At 43.4% G+C, this 13,093-nt stretch overlaps 1 protein-coding gene and 1 long non-coding RNA gene across 2 annotated transcripts; both read left to right on the top strand.

The window, feature by feature from the left end:
* The first annotated feature begins 3,843 nt into the window (after positions 1-3,843).
* Positions 3,844-9,938, top strand: dusp7 (dual specificity phosphatase 7). The gene is made up of 3 exons (XM_019881250.1): positions 3,844-4,723; positions 6,407-6,835; positions 9,128-9,938. Exons 1-3 carry the CDS (start codon positions 4,321-4,323, stop codon positions 9,442-9,444), a joined length of 1,149 nt encoding a protein of 382 aa, XP_019736809.1. The 5' UTR covers positions 3,844-4,320; the 3' UTR covers positions 9,445-9,938.
* Positions 9,939-9,945: 7 nt separating this feature from the next.
* Positions 9,946-13,093, top strand: LOC109522567 (uncharacterized). Its single transcript, XR_002169581.1, has 2 exons — positions 9,946-12,766; positions 12,808-13,093. It is a non-coding gene; the product is annotated as an uncharacterized LOC109522567 (long non-coding RNA).

Raw genomic sequence — 13,093 nt, 5'->3', positions numbered from 1 at the left:
TCACATCAGAGCTTTTAACAGAGCCTCACGTGTCTCATGAACAAAAAGTGCTTGCAAAAGACAAGGTGAAAGAAGAAACCGAGATTAACTAATAAACTAAATGGCAAGAGTTCCAATAAATGTAAAAAATCAGTCGATTAACCCTTAGAATAATTTACAAAACATAAATCTAAGCAGACAAGAGCAACTATGAACATGAGCAAAAGGTCTCAAAAATATCACTTGAGGCAAACCAGCGAACAAGGTCAATAATCCGACAGAGACCAAGACGCTTGGCAGTACTTATATACTTGACAAGGCTTGAATGGAAACAAGACACAGGTGCGCCACTGAAGAGGAATGCCCTCCACTCCCTCTGGTGATAAAACAAAAAAACACAGAGCTAAACCATGACAGGGTCAGCTATGCTTTTGTGTTTTATTGTTGGTCATGATGGTGATATTTGAGGAGCAAAGTTGTTTTTTTTTTGTTTGTTTAGGTGGCCACACAAACATGTGGCAGGGACAATGAACGCTAGGTTTCCAAACGCAACAAACAAGTTCAGCCAACTCAGCATTACTGCACACCATTATGACCACGCAGAACCGAACAGGTAAATACAACAATTAATTAAAAAAAACAAAACAAAAAAAAAAACACGAATGAATTACGTTTCTTTGACGGTTATGCTTTTTTTTTTCACAAAATCCTCAAGGCTCATGTAAACGGGGTCCACCAGCTGATCACTATCGCACGGCCTATACGTGCCGCCGGAACACAACATACAGAATGCACACATGCTGAGGCAAGCGTGGTCATGCTTTAAGTTCAAAATGTTCCCATTGGTTTGTACGCAAGCGCTAAACGCCTCTGTCTTGTTTCTGTACTTGCGCGTGCATGTGTGTGTGTGTGTGTGTGTGTGTGTGTGTGTGTGTGTGTGTGTGTGTGTGTGTGTGTGTGTGTGTGTGTGTGTGTGTGTGTGTGTTCACTGGCAAGTCAAGAGAAGCATTGTCTGCAGCTGCTGTATCCCCGCGACCCCACCGCTGCTCTGTGCAGCTGTGAGGAAATCAAACGCCCCCCCACCCCACCCCCCACCCTTTCTGTCACAACCTGCTGATGCCCAATGAGGTCACCGGTGGAGCCAAGTGACGACCCACTGACACTGACCCCCATTTAGAAACATGAGATCTTCTAAAATCACTTCTTTGCTGTGACTAGGTTAGCACTTCGGCTGGTCAGCCAAAGAAAAATAAACAGCGGGCAGAAACGCCAGCCTCAAAATGAAGGACTTTGTTGCTCCGTAACTGCATCAACAAAAATAACGCCATGTCCATCACATCAATCGTGGACATGTCACGTCACTTGTGGTGGACTGGTGTGCCACAAAACCGCCAAGTAAAAAGATGGAAAGTGTGATAAATATAGAAAATGGCAGCCGCTTAAAGAAAACAAAAACGATCCGCAATGGCTCAAATAGTTGTCATTCGAATAGAAACTCACTCACTGAAGACAACTAAACTCAACATCTAATTTCACTCACTCAGTCTGAAATGTTTATTTGTTTATGACAAATAATACATCTTAGTTCATCTATCTTTGCAAGCGACACATAGTGAGAAACAGATTAATTCAAATGCTTTTCCACTAGACGGCAAAAGTACAATCAACCTAACCTAATTCATGATTGTCTTTCGTCGTTTGCCGTAAGAAATAAATAAATGCCTGGCTCAATTAAGCACCTCCCCCCACCCCCACCCCATCCCAAATTAAACAGTAACTTTAATTCTTTTACTTTATACTCATGCTGTTCTGTCCATTCTGACATTAAAGAGTTTTAAAGCCGGTTGCTACCCAACCCAGCAGCACTTAAACAGTCCCTTAGATACCTAGACAGTAACAGAAAATCTTCAATGGCATAAAGGACCTCTCGATTCAGGATCCTCCAAAGGTTTGCGGTCATGCATCGAGCTGGTTCGCCCTGAACCAACCTCACAAGGAGAAAAGAAATGCATCAAATTTTATTCACTGATGAATGCTGTGTTACTTTGGATAGTCCAGATGGATGGAGTTCCGGATGCTTGATGGACGTGCCAAAAAGGCTGCAAAGTCAGCAAGGAGGTGGCCGAGTGATGTTGTAGGCTGACAAAGTGGAGTGAGATGGTTGGTATTTATGGGGTCTGGCAGTGTCAAAATGACCTGCAAAATTTATGGACTTCCGAACTGACCATTTCCTGAAGTGGTATAAAAAGAAGGCCCGTGACTTCTGCACAAAAGTAAATCCTGAGCTATCCCACTCTGCAAAATATACCATTGAAGCTTAGGCTGCTTTGGGTATGAAGCTATATGTGTACGGCATGTGTATAATGTATATGAGCGGGAGAGATTAAAAAAAAAATACTAATACATTAAAAATGGGGGGAGTTGTCATGGCTCACCTATTTTCTTGGTTTGGTTAAGAAACATGCGCGAACCGAGTCCTTTGGCACCGTGATGTCATATTCACTCGACGACAGGTGGCAAGGCAAAATGGCGGCCCCCTGAGCCTGATAAAAATGGGTGGATTTTTCTGCGAAATTCGTAATCCACAATGTTAACCATCTTGACTTTCCCTGTAAAGCTACGTTATGTGGTTGCTGCCTGTTGTCGTGCTCTTGGGGTCACACCCTAACACTTTCCCTGTAAAGCTACGTTATGTGGTTATTAAAACATGTCATTCGCTTTTGATTTTTAATTTGACAGTAAACATCAACAGGGTGCGGCAATAAACATTTTGAAGCCTCTTTTTGACAAATTGTTCTCTACAAATAATGGCCCACTAAAGGGTTAAACTGGGCCATTATGAAAACTAAGTGTATCAAATATTACGTCAACGTAGGCTCGCCAGTCCAGCCGCTTCACAGGCTTAATTTGATTTTTACTTGACTATAAAAACTTCTAACATAGCTGACAGCTCCTTGTTGGGACGAGACAAGCCACCACCGTTTGTTTTTAAACAGCTGCTGAGTTGGACACATCACCAATCGTATGTATGTTGTATTCCAACCTCACTCCCGCCTTTGATGACGCGCGCCGGGCTAAAGTTAAAGTTGCCGAGCGGCGGCGGCACGGCCGCAGCAGTTGTTGTGCAGCGACGCGGTTGCGCTAACTGCCGCCCGTAGACCGGCAATAACCACGTCCAAAGTTTTGACCGCAGTCCCCAGCCACAAACATGCAGAGCAGCTGCCGCGGCCTCCAATGGTGCATGATACGAGTGTGCACTGTTTGACCCTTTAAATGACTTGCAAAGTGTATAATGACAGATCGTCTCTGACCTCTACCTTCAGTGGACCGTGACTGTACTCGAAGAGTGAGCCACTTTTACAAAGCAAAACAGCATCCCGCAATCAGATCAGTGATTCCCACCCAGTGAAATCATCGGTTGTGGTGTGGGAAATCATTGGACTTCACTTAACTCTCATTCATATCACAGAATAAATCATGGCTGCCAGCTTTGTGTTCACCTAACTGAGGCTAGATCTTGTAGGCCCACTGTGTACGTAGATTTGTGAGTAACCTGAGATATTCATTATTTAAATCCAGTGGAAACTCAATTGAACAGTGGGGTCGTCCGTTAATAACGACTGTCCGTTAAATTGAAGTACTTCTACGACTAAAAACACTCAATACAGTACAAAATAAATTTTTGTATGCTTTTTATCGCCAAAAAATGCCCACTGCAGTACAAAATTATTGCAAATATAAAGAAGGTGTTTGAAAATGTGTAGTTTATCCAAATTGACCTCACTGATTCTTCCTTCCATTTTTGTGTGTTTTCCTCAGCAAAGTCTGAACGTTCCTTGAAGGGCAGGTTGATGATCCTCGGGGGAGCAAAATTGTCGTGAATGGCCAGAGGAAGAAGCCTTATGCATCGGCCCCTTTAAATCTCCGCGCCCCGCCCCCTCTCCCGGAGATCTCCCAGCCTCTTTTACTGCTCGTGCTCAGGCGGGCAACCAGAGCCGCTCTTCGGTTCATTCTTAATCGTTGTCGAACTCCCGTTATGGACCCGGACGGCTGGCCCTGAAACGACAACATTAATTTCTTTTATTGGGGTTGGGTGTTATTTCTTTATCTGACGGAGCTCGAATGGACGTCGCTGGGCTAGAGGAGTGGGAGGAAGAAGCCTCCGCGTCTTTGAGTAGCCTGCCCGGAGCGGAGTGGCATGTTGGATCCGAGCGTGTCGGCTGAGTGGAAGTGGAGGTGGCGGCCAGAGGATAAAAGTGAAGTTTAGCTTCGCGATTTCTTCTCATTCGCTCCTCCACCACAGTAAAGTCCCACCGGCGGGTTCCCACACACCGTTTCCCGATGAGAAGCCCTCGCCCGTGGGGAGGCTGCGCGATGGTGACCGTGACGATGAGTAAGAGCGCCGAGTGGCTGCAGGAGGAGCTGGAGTCCGGAGCCGCCGCGCTTCTGCTGCTCGACTGCCGGCCGCACGAACTCTACGAGTCGTCGCACATCGAGGCGGCCATCAACGTGGCCATCCCGGGCCTCATGCTGCGCAGGCTGAAGAAGGGCAACCTGCCCATACGCTCCATCATCCCCAACAACGAGGACAAGGAGAAGTTCGTCAAGCGCTGCAAAAGCGACGTGGTGCTGCTGTACGACGAGGCCGGCCCCGAGCGACTGGAGTCCGGGCTCGGGAGCTCCGTGCTGGGGCTGCTCCTGCAGAAGCTCCGGGATGACGGGTGCAAGGCTTTCTATCTGGAAGGTGAGTCTGGAAGTGCAACCACTGCTTGTTTATTGTCTGTTGTACTTAAAATAGCATTTACTTGATTTTGAATGCGATTTTTCCCCTTGAATTATGTCCGTAATTATTGCTTTGTCTACTTATTTAACACTAAATAACATTCAAGAGACCGTTTTTTGTGGCGTTTCAATATACTTACTGCACCTCTCCTGTCAATATGTCTGCATTTATTTTTATTAACTGACATGTTTCAACATGTAGCACAGTAAACAAGTGCTTAGGCCATCCGCCTAGTTCTGAGGTTGGGGGTTCGAATCCGGGCTCATGCCCTCCTGTGTGGAGTTTTCATGTGAATCCTCCGTCTGCTTTCCACATTCCAAAAGCATGCTTCTAAGGTTAATTGAGGACTCCCAATTGTCCATCGGTGTGAATGTGAGTTTGACTGGTTGTTTGTACATGATATCCCCTTTGATTGGTTGGCAACTGGTGTAGTGTGTACCACGCCTCTCACCCCTCTCTGCTGGGATAGGCTCCAGCTCACCTGCTACCTTTCTGAAGATAAAAATAGGTTGTTATGTATCTCCTGTATTATGTATTGATGTTTGTTTAATAGTCAGTGAATTTCTGAGCACCCTGTGTCATTGACTTTTTCAATGGCCGTTTATTAATGAAGAATTGAATCCACTCTCCAAATGTGTAGTCATTACATATTAGTCGCTTCATTGGATTGCTTAAGCAAGAATGCACCACACATAACTGCCTTATAACTTGGCGATAAAATCGCCTTTAAAATGTATTGCAGATTGTGCATTTTAACAGCCTATCCAAACATCAATGTGGGCCTAAATATGGTTCCAGTTAAATGCAGCGCAGCCTTGTTCTTTTTTAGTAAAGACAGGCTTCTTTTTTTCATGAATGAACACTGTAAACAAGTTTGCTCAATGATCTTGTGAAATATCCTCCAACAAAGAAACGCAGCTTATTTGAAGATAAGTGCATTGTGTAATTAATAATACCACATGAGCCGACTAGCAGATGTCTGAATGTGTGTGCATGCCCGTGTGTATGCGCCACTGGAGCCACAAGCTGCATGTGCCATTCACAAAAAGTCCGCTGAGCCGAGCGAGCATCCACTCTGCTTCTCTCAATGGAGTACATGTGTCCAGCTGTTTTCTTGTCTCACAGCTCTGGTAGGTAGTTGCGTAACCGCTAGGTCTTCTTTGCTCATTTTTAATTTTTTTTTTTTAAAGCAAAACATGAAATTCTGACTTTGAAACCATACCTGCATCATGCACCTCGATACCGATACTGAAAGAATTCAAATATTTAAAGTCATTGCAGTACACGGATGTGGGGGGGGAAAATGGAAATGACTAAATACGCCCCCGCTCACACGAAGTGCAAGGTGACTTTACATCACTGGAAGGGCTTTGTGAATCAATGAATAATCATGTGTATTAATCATGATTTCAATATCCATCAAAATAATCATGACTCATGTTTTTCTGTAACATTCCAGCCCAAGTCACTAGGACGTTTCTGTGGTAACATTAAAATTTAAAAAAAAAAAAAAAAGATTAAGGAGAAGCAAAACACTCGCGAAGTAAATCCTTTCCCATGAGGTAGAAATCATTCTATGCTTACCATCAAACGTCACCATTTCTTTCTAAACATTAATCTTGCCCCCCCCTCTCTCTCCCACAGGAGGTTTCAGTAAGTTCCAGTCGGAGTTCCCGGAACAGTGCGAGACCAATTTGGACTGCTCGTGCCCCAGCAGCTCCCCACCATCCTCTGTCCTCGGCCTGGGAGGCCTCCGCATAAGCTCCGACTGCTCGGACGGAGAGTCCGACCGCGAACCGGGCAGCGCCACCGAGTCTGAGGGCAGCCCGCTGCCCAGCAACCAGCCGGCATTCCCCGTCCAGATCCTGCCGTATTTGTACCTGGGCTGCGCCAAGGACTCGGCCAACCTGGACGTGCTCAGCAAGTACAACATCAAGTATATCCTCAACGTGACTCCCAACCTGCCCAACATGTTTGAACACGAAGGCGACTTCAAGTACAAACAGATCCCCATCTCTGATCACTGGAGCCAGAATCTCTCGCAGTTTTTCCCAGAGGCCATTTCGTTCATCGGTGAGTGTGGCTCACCTTTTGATGCAGCCGTTAGCTTTGTCATTCTAATCTGCTCAGTCAATGAATGATGAACATGACAACAATGAAAAATGGCATGCCTTTTTTACACCAAGACCAGACAAAGCAGACGATTACAGCAATCGTGTGCACTTTCACACGCGTTAATCAGCACCGGTGTCTGGGTCAAAGTAGGAGACGTGAGTGTCAAACTATCAAATAAACATACGGTGCAATTAGAATTAAACGTTTTTAATATATAATGCTTCACAAAAACAATGTGCCTTATGACCCCGTGCATCTTATGTATGAATTAAAAAAAACAAATTAATATTGCGCCTAATAATACGGTGCACCTAATCGTTCTTCAAATACGGCAGCCTCTTTTGTCAGATCGTCTGTGTTTCCACACCAACTTCTGTCAGCGGCGTCACACATGAGAAAATGATTGACGCATCCCTCGGTCACGTCTTCGGTCTCTGTTGTCGGTAATTTGTCAGTTCTCTTCACGCCTTTGCAAAGTTAAGAAACAAAAATTCCATTTCAAGGCCTAAGATGGGATCAGAAAGAGATGCTTTTCCACCCAAAACATATGAATGATATTCGACTGGCAGGTCCTACAGTTTGAACATGTATGACAAAACGTGTTTTTCTTGTTTGTTTGTTTTGAATCGTTCTAGACTTTAATCAGCAGTCAATACCGCACAACCAACCAATCAATCATTTCATAGAGATTGTTTCCATGTGTGACCACAATGTTTAAGTCACACAGTTATTCCGTATTGGCTGGCCCCAGTCATTCCACTTGACTTCAATCCCAAAAGGATGAGAGAATTCCCTCTCGGGTGAGTCACTGAGAGTGACCGAAAACCGTTTGCTGTTTGGCGTAAATTTGCTCCCGTTTGTTTATCGCCGTATTTGTGCTCTGTGAGAAGAGGGAATGCTGCTGCGTGAGGAAGCGCGACTTCTGCCAAAGCCTAGTGCTAATAATCACTGTTGGCACTCGCAGCGCATTCTTGTCAAAGCTTTCAGCTGCAAAAGGAGGCCAAGAAGTGATGTCGAAGTCAATGATGACATCGTCTTATTGGACTTGCGAGTCTGCTGTGGATGCTTTTAGCCAGCCGCATGACCATTTCCGGTTCCCTTCTTTTTCTTTTTTTTTTTAAGTGAGCAGACATCACACACAAATTGAATTTGGTGTCCACGGGAGGCGTCTGGAGGCAGCAATAAGAGAAGCTCGTCTAATGGCCTGAGCGACGCAAAGCCTCAGAGGGCCAGACAGATGCAGCTTGTTAATAATGTAACGGCAACGTACAGTTCATGTTTTGTCTTGAAGTACTATATCCCTGAAAGTAGTGGTGTGTTGTTGTTTTTATTTACCTTCCTGAGTTTGGAAATGCCTTTAAAATCATTTATCCATCTATTTTCTGTATTGCTTGTCGTCATTTGGAACATGGTTGAGCTGAAGCCAAGCCCAGTTGACTTTTGTACAAAAAAACAAAGCAATATAGATCATATTAATCTGATTCATCCATTTCAGACAAAATTGTGTTGAGAACAGTTTTAGTTTTACATCCGGAAGCCAGCGTGGAATAAATATAGTTGACTCATGGATAAATGAACATTTAACATCACATTTACCCTGACTGAAGACTGCATGGCATCATGGAAGATGGCGAGGATTGTCATACTTTGCTCCAAATTCTTTCTTGAGTCGTCGTCTCTCACCTTCTTTCGAAACGGCTGGCACTCTTAACTTTGTCGTATTGTGAAAAAGGGGTTCAGCAGACAGAATAGTTATTTCACAATTCAAGCTTCTTTTAATGCAACAACATTCCCGGTTTGCTTGGCAACACTCGGGCAAGTCGGAGCAACGTCGGCGTAACACATCCTGTCAAAATTCAGGCCTTCAAAATAAAAGCTTGCCAGTGTCGTAGCACAGTGGCACAAGTCTTTCTTTTGCTTTGCGTAAATGTAATTTTGCAGCTGATTTAAAAAAGAAAAACACATTTACTTTTTTTTCCTCACACATTAGATTTTTCAAATGTTTTAGTTTTTAAGTTTAACATATGAAAGGTTGGACAATACGGATGTAACTAGGCATTGTATTTTCAAGCTATGACGTTTCAGAGAAAAAAGTTACATGTTATTGTTACGATGATAACCTGATGTGCTAGAGAAATTTAATCTGATTTTTTTTTTTTTTTAAACAATTTTTTTTCCCACCCCCTGTGGAACCTCTTCGGCCATTCCATTCTGCAATTGCCTTCATCTTGTTTTTTTTCCCCCCTTCAGACGAGGCGCGCTCCAAAAAATGCGGCATCCTGGTGCATTGCCTGGCCGGCATCAGCCGCTCGGTGACCGTGACGGTGGCCTACCTGATGCAGAAGCTCAACCTGTCACTCAACGACGCCTACGACTTCGTCAAGCGGAAGAAGTCCAACATTTCACCCAACTTCAACTTCATGGGCCAGCTGCTGGACTTTGAGCGGACACTGGGACTGAACAGCCCGTGCGACAACCACGCCGCCTCGCCCACCAACGAGCAGCTCTTCTTCACCACGCCCACCAACCACAACGTGTTCCAACTCGACACGCTGGAGTCCACGTGAGGTCCGCACGGGAGTGCCACCCCTGTCTCTTTTGGGTTGAGGTGATCCGGTAACCACGGTAACCACGTGGTTGCGCTGTAGGCGCTAGCAGCCGCTTTGATGAATGTTTTAGCTCCGGGGAGCACGGGAAAGTCGAGGTCGCAGACGGCGCCTCGGAAGCGGCAAGTTTTTAAGAAAGCGAAGGACCGCTTTCATTAAGCCAAGGAGACTTCTTCATACAAAGATTTTTTTTTTTTTGGTGGGGGGGCGTGGGGACACAAAATGCGCCCCATTTGCCAGGTGACCTCCTCATAACCGCAGCATGTGGAGTCTTTGGAAAATGTCTCTACTGAATGTAGAGTTTTTAAAAACCAAGGAATTCACACACACACACACACACACATTTGTACTTATGTGCTGTTTGTATGTTATAGCAGGAAGAAATGTCTATATGCATTTTTTTTGGGTATATTTTTGTGTGCTTTTATGCACAAATCTAGTCAATGTATCTCTGTCTCTCATATATATATATATATATATATCATAATAATAGTAACTTTGTCCAAAAACAGTGAGATTGTAAAATGAAAGAAAGGGAAAAGCGGGGATGTCGTCTTTGGTGGTCCGATGCAGTTTGCACAGTTGTGTAGCCAATGGCTTAATGGCACTGACATGCAGCTACGAAAGAAACAACGGTGGCGAGGAGAGGCCGGTCCTGAGGTGATCTGCTAAAAGGACCAAAGCTTAGGCCTCCGTTTGACTTTTGACCAGCTTTCGTTCACATTTTGCTACATCCTTCCCAACGCCGTATAACCAGAAGTACCGGTTGTTTTGTTTTTTTCACAACTTCCTGCTTTGTGTTGTCGTGCCATAAGCGAGGCTTTGCCAAACCAGTTTTTCCAACGTCGCCGACTTTTTTTTGTACTTTGGAGTCAAAGAGGGTGGAAGGCAGCAGTTAGCTTATCTTGGCAACCTTTGGCAAAGAAGTGCCTCCTTTCTTGAATATGTACAAACCCCTTTTTACATAGCATGTTAAAGCCAGGTCTTACGTCTGGTTTGACACAGAAATGGGGGCGTGAAGCTTTGGGCGTTGTATTAGAGCCGTAACATGAGTCCACTTGGAAGTAGTATCGCAGTCATAACAGAGGTGGGTCAGTGCCTTTATGTTGGGGAAGACCATAACACCGTGTTACGGGAGTGACGTTTTAACACCCGACACTCACTCCCGTCTGCCCTGTTGTGTGAAACGCGATTTGTCCAACACATATTTTATACATCGGGCGAGACTCTGACATCATCTTTTTTGCTGGATGCTATTTCAAAGCGGGAACCGTGGCGTTGTGGGTTCTATGAGAGAAGCTTATGTTACAGCTCCAATGCGGCCATTTTGAGGCTCTTCTCGTGTCAATCTGAACTTGGGCAGGGAACAGGCCCACTGGTTTTCAATGAACATTTTCTCATTCACCTTTAAGCCTTGAGTGTATATTGGATATAAATACATACATATATATCGATATATTACAGCGTGAATAGTAACCAGATCTATATTGTTTTTTATACCTGAGCATGCTGCGATACTGTATGACTCAGCCACTAGTTGGATGTTGCTTTAAAAAAAAGAAACAAGGACTGTTGTTGTTAGTTTACTAAATGGAGGATTTTGACTGAGGTCAACTCCCGCTGCCAATTCAAGATGGACACACCACCCCCCGTTTTTTGTTTTTTTTTCCCCAGTAGCGGGAGCGAAGTGTGTAGCTTTTGCCCGAACGTGTGCTGAACCTCATGCAAGAACTTTGATTTTGTTTTGTTTTTAACATTTTTACCCTATTTGGTTCATTTAGATTTAGCATACGATACATGACTGGCTACATCTTAGCATATTGAGCGATGTTAGCTAAATTGGTAGCCGTCAAAATAGGGAGGGAAAAAATTATTAAATTGGTTAAATTCTAGATGTTATAACCGACTTAGCGTCATGTTTACTAAAGCAAATGAGTGGATTTTGAATGTAAAGGCTGAAAAAGAACAGCTTTCCATTTGTTCCAATGTTTCAATTTTGACATTACCACAGACTTTGGCACTCTGTTCTCTAGTGACATTAGCTAGTTTATCCACATGATGCTAGCTAAGAAAAAAAAGCAAATTTTTTTTTGATTGTAACAAATGCCCCCAAAATTCCAAACCTTCTGATTCCACTGCATTTTGTTAATGAAAATTACAACAGCAACTTTGTTGTAAGTTTCTTGCATGAGGTTCAGTGTCTGCAATCATAAACCGAACGAGTTGTGTTTAGCGGTCTGTTGTCAGCAGGGTTGGTCTCAGCTGGCCTTACGAACTCTTTCTAACACTGACTGTTGAAAATCTTTGTATCTCAATTTTAACAAGAACGCTGTGTAAGCAGAATGCAGTATTTTTTTTTTTTCCCCCCACTGCCACGGGTCACACATGGTTGTCTTTTTACTCTGCAGTACACTAGGACTCTTTCTGTGTGGGAAAAAAAAGAGACATCAAATGTGTCCTTTTGTACTGTATTGATGAAATCATAGGGTGTTTTATTGACGCATTTGCTTCATGGCCGCCGCTTGCCCCAATCTGATATATATATTTTTTTTGTAGTCTTGTCAATCGCAAAATTACCAAATGGCACTTGAGATTGGGCATAATTCTTGATAATTTCCATTGGCTCATTTATTCAAAGTAAGGATTTGGTCATTGACTAACCTTCACTATAATATAAGAAAACCTTTATTTGTCTCACAATGGAGAAACTCCCACTGGCAACATTATTGCTGTGGAAACAGGAGTTCAGAACTATTAAATCATATTGATAAACAAATTGATTGTTCAACCTTTACCCAATGAAGGAAATGTAATCTAATGGCCATCAAGGTCCAATTCTGTCTTGTTCAGTTTTAATGTGCTCTATGCTATTCCTGTGGCCTTTTAATGTTAATATATATACAATATAAATATATATTGAATATGTTATGACTTGATATGCAAATGTTGTTGTTCTACTACAGCACTAGAGTGGAAAATGAACCCCCCCCCTAAAAAAAACACTTAATGGTGTTGGACTCCATTTCAGTATGCAGCTTTCATTTTGTAAAACTTGTTTCCGAGCTGCTTTTCCTATGTGTTGTTTTCATTTCTTCTTTATTTTATTTTTTTTATATATGTATAACAATGAAAAAAAAAGTGCGGGGGGGGGCGGGGGGGACACACGTGCACGCTGCCACATCACGGGAACGGTCGTTTCTGTGTCCTTAACAACTTGTAGCCACATTTAGGTGTCAATGTGCTCAGGACGGGAGGGTACTATTCAATGATATAAAGTAAAAAGGTTATACGGGAGGGTACTATTCAATGATATAAAGTAAAAAGGAAAGTCAATGATTTAAAAAAAAATGGTTACCTCAATGAGGGAATTTTCAGGGATTTTTATTTGGGGACATGCATCGTGTTGCATTGAATGGCCTTTTTTTTTGGAATGGTCAATTTGTATTGTGCTGTTTTTAACACAACAAGCAAGTGTGTGGGCGAGGGAAGGAGGCAGGCCACGTTGGAAAAAAAAAAAACCACCATTGGCCCAATGTATTGTACTGTACAGTGTACTGAAACCACACCACACTTGTTATACTGTAATAAATATTGACATATTTTTTCTTTA

This window comes from Hippocampus comes, unplaced genomic scaffold (assembly GCF_001891065.2).
Source record: "Hippocampus comes isolate QL1 unplaced genomic scaffold, H_comes_QL1_v1.1 scaffold68, whole genome shotgun sequence".
NCBI lineage: Eukaryota > Metazoa > Chordata > Actinopteri > Syngnathiformes > Syngnathidae > Hippocampus > Hippocampus comes.
Note: the sequence above shows the minus strand (reverse complement) of the source record. Positions and strands in the feature narration are given on the sequence as shown.

Excerpts from the sequence above, each read along its gene's own strand:
- dusp7 (XM_019881250.1), top strand. The coding sequence starts at position 4,321 with ATGAGAAGCCCTCGCCCGTGGGGAGGCTGCGCGATGGTGACCGTGACG. Across the intron at positions 4,724-6,406 it reads CAAGGCTTTCTATCTGGAAG|GAGGTTTCAGTAAGTTCCAG; the intron begins GTGAGTCTGGAA and ends TCTCTCCCACAG. Across the intron at positions 6,836-9,127 it reads AGAGGCCATTTCGTTCATCG|ACGAGGCGCGCTCCAAAAAA; the intron begins GTGAGTGTGGCT and ends TCCCCCCTTCAG.